This window comes from Monodelphis domestica, chromosome 3 (assembly GCF_027887165.1).
Source record: "Monodelphis domestica isolate mMonDom1 chromosome 3, mMonDom1.pri, whole genome shotgun sequence".
Classification (NCBI taxonomy): domain Eukaryota; kingdom Metazoa; phylum Chordata; class Mammalia; order Didelphimorphia; family Didelphidae; genus Monodelphis; species Monodelphis domestica.
Window position 1 is genome coordinate 26,964,668 of NC_077229.1, and position 13,780 is coordinate 26,978,447.

A 13,780-nucleotide genomic window follows, 5' to 3' on the forward strand; every position below is an offset into this window, starting at 1 on the left:
CAGCTTTAATAATTTATCTTCCAGTTTTAATGTTCTGTGTTCAATGTTCTAAGAGCCCCTTTAGCCCTTTGCCTTCTGAGGCTTCTTCCAGCTCTGATATTCTGCATTCCATAATATTGAGTCCCTTCTATTTCTTCTTCTTTTTTTTTAATCCTTACTTTCCATCTTAGATTCAATACTATGTATTGATTCCAATGAAGAATGAGCAATAGGCAATGGGGGTGAAGTGACTTGCCCAGGGTCACACAGCTAGGAATTATCTGAGGTCAGATTTGAACCCAGGACCTCCCATCTCTAGACCAGGCTCTCAATCCACTGAGGTACCCAGCTACCCCCAAGTCCCTTGCATTTCTAACAATCGATGACATCACAACTTCAGCCTGACATCCTTGATCAGCCAACAAGGCAGCTGATTTTTAGGATAATGAGAGAGAAAATACATTTATGACTCTCTCTGATCAGAGAAATTCAAATAAATAAATAGATAAATAAAGAGTTAAAAGGCAAGAAAGCCATTAGGTGCTTTGATTGGAAACAGGACTGGTAGTGCCCGAAGCTGTGCTGACACACTGTGGTCAGTCTGGAAATTGGTTAATAACAGGAGGAGAAGCCTGCTGCTAAGTGAGATGAGAAAACGAAAAGAGCCTGAACTTTTAGCCAAGTCCCGAAAAAGGATGAAGGGCTTCTCTGATGGAGCTGGAGAGCTCACTGCTCCCTGAAATGGACAACCAGAGACCCTGAGGTTGCAGGCAATACTGTTCAAGAAGGTCACCAACTTGGCTTTGTGGTTATCCCTGGTTTAATGTGATTTCTTTTCATATTTTTTTCTTTCTCGATTTTGAGTTCCAGATTCTCTCCCTCTGCCTCATTCCCTCCCCCACTCGCTGAGGATTCTGGTCATCAGCTTTGAAATGATCAGTGCCCAAGGCTATCATGGTGGAACCATTCTTTTGGGTGAAGGGTTCTGCCATTGGATCCTACATAGGTAGCCACCCTCTTGGGAGATCAGCTCAGGTGCTCGGCCCCCTGGGAAACCAATCTACTTTAGGTTAAGCTGTCGTTTTGCCCATTTGACAGATGACTGAAGGCAGAGAAGGCAAGAGTCTTGCTCTGGGTCGAGCAGTTCACCCTTTCATTGTCAAATCTGGACCTAGAAGAACTGAGATCTCTCTTGGCTTCCACCCAAGCCCTGTCACCGAGACTGGACGTTTCCCCCATTCCCAAGAGAGAACAAAGAACAGAGAGAGGACAGCTTTTGCCGTTCACACTTTATTCACTTGCTTGGACAGTCCAATGGCCTGGACTGGGAGTGATGAGAGGAGCTTGGGGCCTCATCCCTGCATGATGGATGGCGGTGCTGGGGTGACTGGGCTCTAGTTGGTTGGGTGGAAGGCGCCCCTCTGATGCCACTGCATATCGCGTATGCGCCGTACAGACTGAACCTGGGGGTGGGGAGCCCCAAAATCACTGCTGTCCTTGTACTCTCCCTTCTCAAATAGGTACTGGAAGCCTCGATAACCTGGATACTGGTAGCCTACCCAGCTGCGAAAGGCAGACAGAGACAGAGAGAATGGAAGCATGGGTGAGCCTTGGGGGGCTTGAGAATATTGTCCTCTGAGCCTCACGGACACTCTCCTTGGATCTCCCAAAGGGGGCCTGATCCCAAAGAAGGAATGGCAGACTTTTGAGAAACTCTCTTCCCGATGACTCTGGGAAGAAGTCTTTCCCAGTCCCCTTTATATTATATTATATTATATTATATTATATTATATTATATTATATTATATTATATTATATTATATTATATTATATTATATTATATTATATTATATTATATTATATCATTATATATTATATTCTCCATATAAAAAATATAAATATTTTATAATGCCGTCCCTTTGTGATTCTCCAGTTGAGCCTTTCTGTGGCTTGTTGTCTTCCCCATTAAACTGTGTATGTGCTCTTGGAGGTCAAGGACTGCCTTTAGCCTTTCCTCATATGCCTGCCACATGACAGGGGCTTAATAAATGCCTGTTGACCGACTTGAAGGTAGGCAGGTGACAGCATAGTGGATAGAGTACCAGGCTTGGAGTCAGGAAGACCTTAGTTCAAATGTAGCCTCAGACATTTATTAGCTATGTGACCTTGGGTAAGTCCCTTTACCCCAATTGCCTCAGTTTCCTTTTCTCTCAAATAAACTGGAGAAGGACATGGAAAGTTACTCCAGTATCTCTGGGAAGAAAACTCCAAATGCGATGAGGAAGAGTCAGATACAACTGAAACGCCTGAATGGCAACCACAGAAGGTAGGCAAGGCAGAGACTATTGTTTCTGTTTTACCAAGAGGGAAACTTGTCCAAAATCATGCAAGTGCTAAGTGGTGGAACACTGGTCACTTAATCATGACTGCCTCGTTTTCCTCATCTGTCCAGTGAGGTATCAGAATAGAGGGCTTCCATCAGTCCCAGTGACACCCCAACCTGGTCAATACTCACGTCCCACTCTGCACCCTCACAGATGACACTTTCTCCTGGTAGCCATGAGCATGGAAGCTAGGCACGTCATCATCGATGATCTCAATCTTCTTCCCAGTGAAGTTTGGGTTTTCGTAAAGGATGATTTTGTGTTCCTGGCTGTCCTGTGAGCAAGGAATTGAGCTTCAGAGAGAGAGAGAGGTCCTCGGTGTCCCCAAGACTAGAGATTCTCAACTCATGGATAGATTTCAGGGAATCCATAAATTTAGATGGGGAAAAATTTATCTTTATTTTCATTCAACTCCAACTAAAATTTAGCATTTTTTTTTACCCTGGGCAAGTCACTTAACTCCCATTGTCTAGCCCTTACCACTCTTCTGCCTTGGAACCAATACACAGTACTGATTCTAAGACAGAAGATGAGTGTTTACAAAAAAAATATGGCCTCAGACACTTCCTAGCTGTGTGACCTTGAGCGAGTCACTTAACCCCCATTGCTTAGCCTTTACTGCTCTTTTACCTTGGAACCAGTACACAGTATTGATTCTAAGATGAAGGGGTGGGTTTAAAAAGAAAAAAGAACCTGGGATTTAGTCCAATTCTCTTCTTTCACAGATGAAAAGTGAGGCATAGAGAAAGCAATTTGTCCAAGGTTCACCAAAAATAAATAAAAAGAGAAACATTTGGGGAGGACAGGGCCTATTGGTCATGATGTATAGAACTGATAAGAATACATGGAGTAATGCTATATGGAGGCTGAGGTATCGCCTTAATTCCTGGAATAGAACAAGGGGAGAGTTTGGGGTAGCTAGGAAGGAATCTAAGAGCTTTCAGAGCCTGTAGGAATCAATCAACAAATATTTATTATTAGGTACCTACTATGTGCCAGGCATTGTACAAAGTGCTAACGATATAAAAAAACACAAAAATAAGCAAGCAAAAGGCAGTCCTTACCCTCAAGGGACTTATGATCTAACAGGGGAAACAACTTGCAAGCAAATGTTTACAAGCATACTATATATAGGATAAATAGGAAATGATTAACAGAGGGAAGACACCAGAACTAAGAGCACGGAAACACAAGAAACAGGAAGAAGACAGAAAACTAATTCCCTGTCTTTCATGGCAAGGTCAGAAGAGGCAAATGGCTGAGTCATTTTCTCCTGGCCTCTTCCTGGGGTCCTGGGCCTTGAAGGAGAAGGTTGGTGGGGCAGAAAGGGGACAAGGCACTCACCACTTTGATGGGTCTCAGTGAGCTGAGTGCATCGGTCCGGCGGCTGTTGGTCCAAGAGTCCCATCGAGGATACTCACCTTTTTCAAACACAAACTGCTCTCCTTTGCAGTTGGCCTGTTCGTACCCGACCCAGCTGCCACAAACAGACAGACAGACAGACAAAGGCAGAGAGTTAACACATTCAGAGAACCCACATCAGTGCGGTCTCTCTCCTGAGAGACCCACATCAATAACTCCCTTTTTCTTATGCAAATCCTCAAATAGATTAATATTTATCAATATAAGTATATTAAATTTAAAACATAATAAATATATTTATAAAATATAATATATAGGAGACAGCTGGGTAGCTCAGTGGATTGAGAGCCCAAAGACAAGAGGTTCTGGGTTCCAATCTAGACTCAGACACTTCCCAGCTGTGTGACCCTGGGCAAGTCACTTGACTCCCATTGCCTAGCCCTTACCACTCTTCTGCCTTGGAACCAACACACAGCATTGATTCTAAGGTGGAAAGATAAAGGTTTTAAATATATATATGTGTATATATACAAATAGTAAAATAAACAGATACATACAAACATAAATAGATTATATGATGCATATGATATATTATAAATTCATAACTATATTAAATAAAAGACCCTGACACATCACATCTCCCTCCCACATTGCATGTCCAGAGAAAATCCAAGCACCAGACCATAATCCTCTCTGTCTTACCCCTGCCAGGAAACCCCCAGCCCAGCCCAGTGCAGTCCCAACTTGGGTGCCAGGGATAGGCTGATCTTAGGATTGCTGGAGGCCCTCCTCTATTCCACTCTCTATATTGTGTTCCCCTAGTCACAGAAGGAGCCTGCCAGGGACAGACCCCATCCTAGGCCTGGCTTTGGGATCTCTGCTCTTAACTAAGGTCAGCCTGAGATAACCTGAAGAGTCCGTTACTGCCAATCTCATAGCAATCAATCAATAAGTTTCTTTTAAGGGTGTACTATGATCTTTCTGGATGTAAGGCTCTCTGCTCTGCAATTGGAGTCCGAGGTCTGCTGTCTCTAATTTGCCAAAGGAAATTCCATACTTAATAGCTCTTGGAAAGGACGGCTGGAAGCAGAATCATTCATCTCAGCTTTGCCATCTGCATTATCTTTGACAAGTCACTGAACTTCCTGGAACCTCAGTTTCCTCATCTGACAAATGATAAATTGGAGTTGATGACCTCCAAGGCCCCTTCCTGTTGGCATTTGATGATTAAGTAATTGATGGAAGTGATAAAGCCTGGAGATGAGCTTATATGGCATAGAACCAGGGACCTGGAGGTCTGGAAAGGATGTGAAGCCCAGTCTGTTACTGCCTGAAAATCCACAAAGGAAGAGATGCCACAATCTTCCTTAATAAAATCACTGAATGCTGGTAAAAACAAAGGGTATGAGCTACAGAGACAGTGTGGCTTAGTGGAAGAAATTCTGGATTTCAAGTCAGAGAACCTAGGACCGTTCAAATCTGGCTCTACCATTTAATAATATTAGCTAGCATCTATATTATAGACTTTTCAGTTTCCTTACAATAATCACATTTTATCCTCCCAAACACCCTGAAAGATAACTGCTATTATTACCTTGTTTTATACATGAATAAATTGAAACATACATAGGTTCAAGCCCCTAGCTCTGGGTCACACAGTATCTGAGGTGGAATTTGAATTCAGATCTCTATACTTCATGCCCAGGACTCTATCCACTGTACCTCCTAAAGAAATGCAAGCAGCCCACATATTTTTAAAACTTTTTTACCCTTACCTTCAATCTTAGAATCAATATTGAGTAGTGGGTCCAAAGCAAAAGAGTGGTAAAGGGTAAGTAATTGGGGTTAAGTGACCTTCCCAGGGTCACACGGCCAGACTTGAGCCTCCCCTCTCTGAACCTGGTGCTCTATCCATTGAACCACTGAGATGCCCTCCCCTGAAGCCCATATCTTTTAACTAGATAATCAGAGTAGAACCTGGGTTTCTCTAGGCTTAGCAAGACTGACTAAATCAGAAGGGAAGACAAACACCCTGTCCCTAATTAGGGCTAATCTAGGGAGTGTGTGGGCAGTTTGTCTTGGGGATAGCCTCTAAGTGGTTGAAAGCAAGAATCATTCTCTGCTACCTCCCAACTGCCTGGCTGATTAAAGTCCTGCCAAGATGCTTGAAACAAACAAATTCTGTCATTCCCCTACCAGGGACAAGAGAGCACAGGCTTTAAATTCAAGCTTTTTTTTCTACAGAAAAGAATGGAGACCAACCTAGAGAAATTAGGGCTGGGATTGGGAGAGGAGAGGAAAAGGAACCAAAAAGTTATACATGGCTATTTTCTGGCTAGAGAAAGGGGTTAATCAGGCACCAGTGAGTCACTGTGGCCCTGCTATAAATAGCCCCACAACAACACCTGCATCCAGGCCCTAGGAAAGAGTGATCCTCCTGACATCCGGGAGGACCTGATGGCTAAGAGGCCAAGTCAGGGCCTTCAGGGGTGGGCCTAGTCATGAGTTATTAATGCACATGGGGCTTGCTTGACTCACAAGCACTCATTTATTTATTTATTGTTGCCCATGTCCTGGGGGAAAAAAAAAAAGGAAGAGGCCTCCTTTAGATCATCCAGGACCAGGAACAGTATTGATCATCCTTCTTGGCATTCCAGAGGAGGATTCCAGCTGTTTGCCACCCAGAGAGATGACTCTCTTTTCTTCCAGAAACTGCTTTATCTCAACCTAAAACCTTAGAATGAAGCGGAAAGACTTCGGAACCTCCGGGTGCTCCCAGGGGGCCCTAAACAAAGACTTCTACCAGATAATCAGCCCAGGTCTTTTTGCTGAAGTTTTCTTTAATGTTCCAAGCTAAATATATCCAATGCACACAAATTTATAGTTTAAAAGGAACTTTGGAATCATATTTAGAAAATGTTAGAGCTGAAAAGGGTCAGAGGACATAGGACAGAGAATGTTATTGCTCCCATCGGTTCTCTGTTTTTAATTTTTCCCTTAAAAAAACTACTTTCTGTTTTTATAACTATAAGAAAGAAGGACACAAACTAGGCAAACAGGTTATCTGACTTGCCCAAGATTAAACAGTAGGAAGTATCTGTGGTCAGATTTGAACTCAGTTCCTCCCAACTCTAGGCCTGTCTCTATCCACTGAACCACCTAGCTGTCCCTTCCCTGTTGTTTATGAAATAAAATGCACATGATAATACATGTATAACTCAGATCAAATTGCCAGTTCCAGGATAGAGGAGGGAAGGGAGGAAGGGAGAGAGACAATTTGGATCATATCACTTTGGAAACCTTACATGGAAATTTGTTATTGCATGTAATTAGTAAAATAAAATATCTTTATAATGAAAAATGAAAAAAAAGAAAAAAGAAAATAAAATGCACAATGCCTGGTATATAATAAACACTTGAAAAATTCTCTATTGATCCATTTATCAATCTATCTTCTATTCATCCATCACCTATCTATCTTACTGTCTGTCTACAGATTTTTATGTATGCATCTATCTATAATTCCATCTATCTATCCAACATTCTCTCTATCCATCTATCGCTGATTTTCATCTATCTCCTTATCATCAGTCTATCTCTCTATCTCCTCCATCTCTCTCTCTCTCTCTCTCCTCTTTCCCTGTCTGTCTACTCTCCTCTCCTCTTGCTCAAGACTCTGCAACCTGGATCCCATGAATCTTTCTGAATTTTTCATCTACTTCCCTCTGTGAATTCTCTTTTCCTTTGTAGCTACTGTTCACATCTCTTCTGCATCTTTGTACACAATCTCCTTCAGGAGCAGAATGTATCGCTTTAGTCAAATGTGAGCTCCCTGACAGCAAGGACCCTTTCTTCGTTATGTTCATCTTTACACTCCCAGGTCATTGAGCAGAATAGATGGTGAATAAGAGTCTGTCAAACTACATCAAGTAGACTAGGATTGTCTCTTTGGGAGGCTGGGCCTTTGGACCAAACTTCTAGGGGCTCAAAGCCATGCCCTTCCCTTTCCCCAGGATTGGGGGACAGTTGCCCAGGTCCCTGTCCCACACTGCCCTCTAGGCTTATCCTGCCTTTGTCCCAAAGCTACTTCCAGCAGCCTCATCACTAGCTAGACCAAGAGGCACTTACGGTCCCGACTGCACAAGAATGGAGGCCGCCTTCTCCATCCCAGTCTCCTTTAGGTTGGAACATGGCCCACTCAGCTCATGGGAGCGACCCTGGAAATTCTCCTGCTCAAAGATGACAATCTAGGCACCAGAGAAAAGAGAAAACCACTGTAGGTCCAATCTTCTGCTGACTCTGGATGCCCTGGCTTTGAGTACCTTCCACTGAGCTAGGGGATGAGAAGGGGAAGGATTTCTCATGACCAGCTCCAGGTTTCCCATTCTAGAAATTGTCTACCTTGGAAAATTACAAAATATCAGAACTGGGAGGGGGCTTTGGATACCCTTCAATCCAACTCTGTCATTTTACAGATGAGAAAACTCCAGAAAGAAGTGACTCACCCAAAGTCCTGATGTCAGTCAAGCTAAGAACAGAGCCCTAGCCTCCTATCAGTATGGTCTACTCAAAAGAATGTTATATTTTAACTAATAGATCTGAGTTCAAATCCTAACTCCAATTATTATTACTCATGCAACCTTAGACAAGTCACTACCTGCCTGGAGGGTTCAGCACTATCCTATAAAAGGAGAGGTTTGGAAAAGATTTTTCTATGGCCCCAGGCTTCTAAGACCTCTCAGAGAAACCCAAAACAAAATAGAAACAGGAAGATGCTTGATCCTGAGTTGGTGAGGTCTTCTCAACTCAGAAGCCCCTCCCTAGGATCCTCTTCTCCATCTGCCTTACTACAAATGTACCTGGGCCTTCCTTCTTCTTGACCCTTCCTTAGTCCCCTCCTACTATTGAAATTCCAACAAGAAACTTCTCAGATCCCTAGGGCTGGCAATGGACAGTGGTGTCACTAAAACCCGAGTTCAAATCCTACTTCAGACATTTACAGAGTGTGGACCTCCTTATCTATAAAAATGAGGGGGTTGGCCTTGGAGGCCTCTAAAGTCCCTTCCAGCTCTCAATCTATGACTTCATAATCTCCTTGGGTCTCAGTTTCCTTATCCATAAAATGACGGCAGATCTGAGGATCTCTAAGTTCCATTCTAGCTATGATATTATAATCCCTCTAGACCTCAGTTTTCTAAACTGTAAAATAAGGGAGTTGGACTTGAAGGCCTCTAAAGTCCCTTCCAGCTCTCAATCTATGACTTCATAATCTCCTTGGGTCTCAGTTTCCTTATCCATAAAATGACGGCAGATCTGAGGATCTCTAAGTTCCATTCTAGCTATGATATTATAATCCCTCTAGACCTCAGTTTTCTAAAATGTAAAATGAGAGAGTTGGACTTGAAGGCCTCTAAAGTCCCTTCTAGCTCTCAATCTATGACTTCATAATCTCCTTGGGTCTCAGTTTCCTTATCTGTAAAATGAGGGCAGATTTAAGGATCTCTAAATTCCATTCTAGCTATGATATTATAATCCCTCTAGACCTCAGTTTTCTAAACTGTAAAATGAGGGAGTTGGACTTGAAGGCCTCTAAAGTCTCTCCCATCTCACAATTTATGACCTCATAATCTTCTTTGACCTCAGTTTCCTTGCCTGTAAAATGGGGGAGGGTGGATTTGACGATGTCTAGGTTCCATTCTATCTATGATACTATAATCTTCTGGACCTTGGTTTCCTAAACTGTTAGATGAGGGGGTTGGACGTGATGTCCCCTAAGGTCCCTTCCAGCTTTTGTCCCATGACCCTTTGGGATGGTTCATGAATTGCTGTGGAAAAAAAAGACTTCCGGGGAGGACGTGGTCAACGAAAGGCTTTCATCAGCAATGTCCAAGGACCGACTTTACTCTCATCCTGAAGAAAGACCAGGATTGAGGGGTTGGGGGGGGTTGCAGAGAGGGATGAACTATCTGCCACTCTGCATAATTCTGCAGGTTCAGCTGTGCCTTCCCCAGTCCCTCAATCAGATTAGCTCCTTGGACCAACCCAACATTCTCTGACCTTAACCCAACCAAAGGGAGAACAATCATCCCATCCCTAATGGGGCCATTTGGGGGATGGGATAGGAGTTGGGGAAGATGGCCTTGTCCTAGGAAAAGTCTAATGAATAGTTTGATACACAGAGAGAAGTCTGGAGGCATCCACTCTCCCTGTCCAACGTGGGCAGGCGCACACATGTGCAGAAACACACATAATACATACATTCACACACCAGGAAATGTGTCCCTAGGCTAATACTTTGCCCCTTTCTACCTTCCAGAAGACATCTCTCCTCCTGGATCTACCAAGAACTGAATGGCAGAGAGAAAATTCCTTCCCTCTCCCCCACCTCCTTCTTTTGTCTACTCATTCTACTGAGACAGGGACTGGCAAGAGAGCTGGGAAAGGGCAATCAAGGCATCTGCTTTCCAGCCTTGGCTCCATTACTTGGTAGCTTGGGATTTTGGACATCTAACTTCCCTGTAAAATAAAGGATTTGGACTCCATGAGCTCTAAGGTCCCATCTAGCCCTGATGTTTGGAGAGTCCACAAATTAGTACGGTCTTAGTAAGAATTATCAGGCTAAACCTTGCCCGCCTCCCCCCCCCCCTTATTTCAATCTCCTCTTTTCATGAAGGAGCATACTGGGGCCAAGAAGAGGAAAGTGCCTTGTCCAGAGTTACTTGTGTTCCTTACCCAAGAAACCCACTTGCTGGGTACCCACCTTGGGATTGAGGGGCTGCGGTTTAGAGGACTGAGTCTGGTGGTCCGATGCCATGATCACCTTCTCACTTAGGATGGAAACTGAGGGGAAACAAGAGACAGGTAAGAGGTTCCCTCCTCCCCAAAACAAAATCTGGACAGATTTCTGCAGCCTGGATAAAGATTCTCTGTTAGTAGGGCAGAATTGTAGACTCCCACCTTTTTATTTTCTAAACTCTTATTCTTCCATCTTAGAATCAATACTGTGTTCCAAGGCAGAAGAGCGCTAAGGGATAGGCAAGGGGGGTGAAGTGACTTGCCCAGGGTCACACAGCTGGGAAGTGTCTGAGGCCAGATTTGAACCCAGGACTTCCTGTCTTCTAGGCCTGGCTCTGAATCCACTGAGCCACCTAGCTGCCCCTGAACCCCATCTTTTTTAACTTGAAAAGGACTTCAGTGACCATCTGGTATAATCTTGGGGAAAAAAAGGATAACTTCTACCATATACCAGACAAGAGTCACCTCACTCTTGCTTAGAATCCTCCAAAGGTTGAGGATTTACTATCTCCCAAGGCAGCCCAGATCCTTCATGAATGCAATCCCACATTTGTCCCTTTTCAGCTTGAGTCCCTGGTTCTGCTCCCTGGGACCAGGCTGAAGAAGGCTCGTGTCCCTCTTTCCTGTGACAGACCCCCAAAACCTGGAAGATGATGATCATGTCTCTCTGGACCCCTCTTTTCTCCAGGTGAAACAGCTCCAGTTCCTTTGACCATTACTGAGAGACTGTGAACTTCACCAGGCAGGTCAGTGAGTGCCCTCTTCTCTGGGCGCTCTCCAGCATCCTTCCCATCACACAGACCCCAGAGAGAGTCTGAGCAGGCCAGGGTACATTGAAACTCTCACCCCTTCATTTTGGGAAGTTCTGCCTCTCTTAATGCCACCTCTGATCTCCTTCTCTTTATCTACCTACTGAGTCATGCACTAACTCCTATATGGCACACAGAGTCCAAAAGAAATGCTATCAAAGCATCCTTTCACAGGCACCAGCATGGAGCAGACACATCCTAGATGTGTGCCCCTGGGCAGAAGTCACTTTGCCAACCTGTACCTCAGTTTCCCCATCTGTAAAATGAGAAGGTTGGACTTGATGTCCTCTAAGGATTTCTCTCCTCTACCACAATCTAGGTTTCCTACTCATAACTCCTCCAGACATTTTCACCCAGGGCTTTGGGGTCACCGGAGAAGGCAGAATTCAGCTTTGGAATCCTTCTGCCTTCCCAGTGTGAGCCCTTCCTTCTTCTCCAACCAGCCTTCTCCTTCTCTCAGACCCTTTGTCCCTATGTAGCCTTCCTCCCTTCTCCTTCTGCACCAGGGAATTACTCTTTTCTCCAGCCCCTCTGATTCCTTCTCACAATCCAGACCCCTCTCCAGGCTCAGTCCTTGTCATTCCTTCCTCCCTACTGGGGGTCAAATGATCTTCCCCAACTTTCTGTGCCTCCTAGAGATATTGATGTTCTTCTAGTGCATTCTTGGAGGTCTTTGGGACTCTAAGAGTGTGATTTCCTGCACTTGCACAGGCTGTGGAGGGATTGGACTTTAATAAGTGGATGGTTGGTTCCCCTCAAAATCCCAAGAAGACTCTAGGCTCAAGTCTGCCTTGAGGAGCAAAGGATATATAGAGTCCTAAAGGCAAAAGTAATCCCCAACAGCCATGCCAGCTTGCTTTATTGTGCCAAGTCTGAGGTCTCTGGATGTTCAAAGAGAAGGGGTGACTGTAGGGAGGGAGTCTGTGAACTTGGATGGGAAAAGATGGCATCTTGACTGTCATTCTCCTCTATTGAAGAAAAATCTCCTCTTTGGAGATCTTAGACATTTCATCATATGCATCATTCTGAGAAGAGATCCCTAGGTAGAACCGGACAGCCAAAGGGGTCCATAATTCATGGAGGGTTAAGGATCTGTCTTAAGGCAACTGTCTTCCTCTCTCCTTTGTCTTCACACACCTCCTACCTCAGGGCCCTTGAGTTCCCCAGTCATTTCAAAGCAAAACTCTGCCTTTTTCACTGGCCATCAGGAACAGCCATCAGAGAAGAAACTCAAACAATCCAAGGGGGTAAGACCAAAGTCTTAGCTGCCTTCCTGCCTAGGCCAACTGACAAGCATACGAATAGCATTTATATAATGCTTTAAGGTCTACAAAGCACTAAAAAACATGTTATCTCCTTTGTTATGCTCACAACAAACCTGGGAGACAATACTATTATTACTTCCATTTTAGAGATAAGGAAATGGAGGCAAACCAAGGTTGACTTCTCCAGGGTCACAGAGCTAAGGGAGTATCTGAGGCAGGGTTTGAATTCAAGTCTTCCTGACTTCAAGTTCAGTCCTCTTGCCCACTTTCTACATAACTATCTGCTCATGAGTCTGATCTTCAAGATTCACTCCCAAAGCCCCTCTCTATCCATTGACGGTGGTCCTCTTTAGAGGAATAACCTACCTGCTGGAGTCTTCAATCAGCATTGACCTTAGAAAGCTGAGGATATTAACTAGCCCAGTATCTGCAGCAAACACTTAATCTTGGGTGGGGTAGTTTATTTTTTTTTAATCTAACTGCCCTCTCCCCCCCCAAAAAAAATCTTAAAGGACTATAGGATTTTGAGAGGCTCTCTTCTAATTCTTTTATTTTACAGAGGATGAAACTGAGAGCAAAATAGGGAAGTGACTTACCCAAGATCATGTAACTAATAAGTATCAGAACCAAGATTTGAATGCAACACTTCTGACCCCAAATACCAAGCTCTTTCCTCTCCACCAGACTGATTTCGTACAGCCCCAGAGCCCTTTCACCTCCCACCTGTTCCAAAATGGTAGCCAATGATTTTCCAGTGAGAGAAAAACACAAGAGAAAAACTCTTACCAGCAATACCAGTACCCGCTCCTGCCCATGGAGGCCCTCCGGCTGGGAGGTGGCATTTATACTGCCCTGGAGGTGCCTGGTGCCAAGATAGGTTACAAAAATCATTCCAGCATGATGCGAATGGAGAATGCCTGATTAAACCCACCGTGAATACCCAATTCAGCTGATGCTTGCTAGTCTTTGTGTCCCAGTGAGCTTATTTCATTAGCTTTCACATTTGACCAGGCTGGGATTGTCCAGGGCATAGGCAAGAAGAGGAGAGCTTTGCCTGCATCAGCCCTCTGGGTGCCAACCCCCAGAGCCCCTCTTCTGGACAATGCAGGCGTCAAGCCCGTCTCAGCCTTTGTGGAGCCAGGGATTTGGCTACCGGGACGCACCAGGGGCACATCTCAGCAGCCTC

General features: G+C 44.3%; 1 protein-coding gene across 1 annotated transcript; it reads right to left on the minus strand.

Annotated features, from left to right (window-relative positions):
* Positions 1 to 1,253: 1,253 nt before the first annotated feature.
* On the minus strand, positions 1,254 to 13,454 carry CRYBB2 (crystallin beta B2). The gene is made up of 6 exons (XM_001362629.4): positions 13,381 to 13,454; positions 10,486 to 10,565; positions 7,854 to 7,972; positions 3,708 to 3,840; positions 2,495 to 2,637; positions 1,254 to 1,542 (listed from the first exon to the last, which is right to left on the minus strand). Exons 2-6 carry the CDS (start codon positions 10,537 to 10,539, stop codon positions 1,374 to 1,376), a joined length of 618 nt encoding a protein of 205 aa, XP_001362666.2. The 5' UTR covers positions 10,540 to 10,565; positions 13,381 to 13,454; the 3' UTR covers positions 1,254 to 1,373.
* Positions 13,455 to 13,780: the final 326 nt, after the last annotated feature.

Excerpts from the sequence above, each read along its gene's own strand:
- CRYBB2 (XM_001362629.4), bottom strand. The coding sequence starts at position 10,539 with ATGGCATCGGACCACCAGACTCAGTCCTCTAAACCGCAGCCCCTCAAT. Across the intron at positions 7,973-10,485 it reads CGCAGCCCCTCAATCCCAAG|ATTGTCATCTTTGAGCAGGA; the intron begins GTGGGTACCCAG and ends TCTGGTGCCTAG. Across the intron at positions 2,638-3,707 it reads CACTGAGACCCATCAAAGTG|GACAGCCAGGAACACAAAAT; the intron begins GTGAGTGCCTTG and ends CCTTGCTCACAG.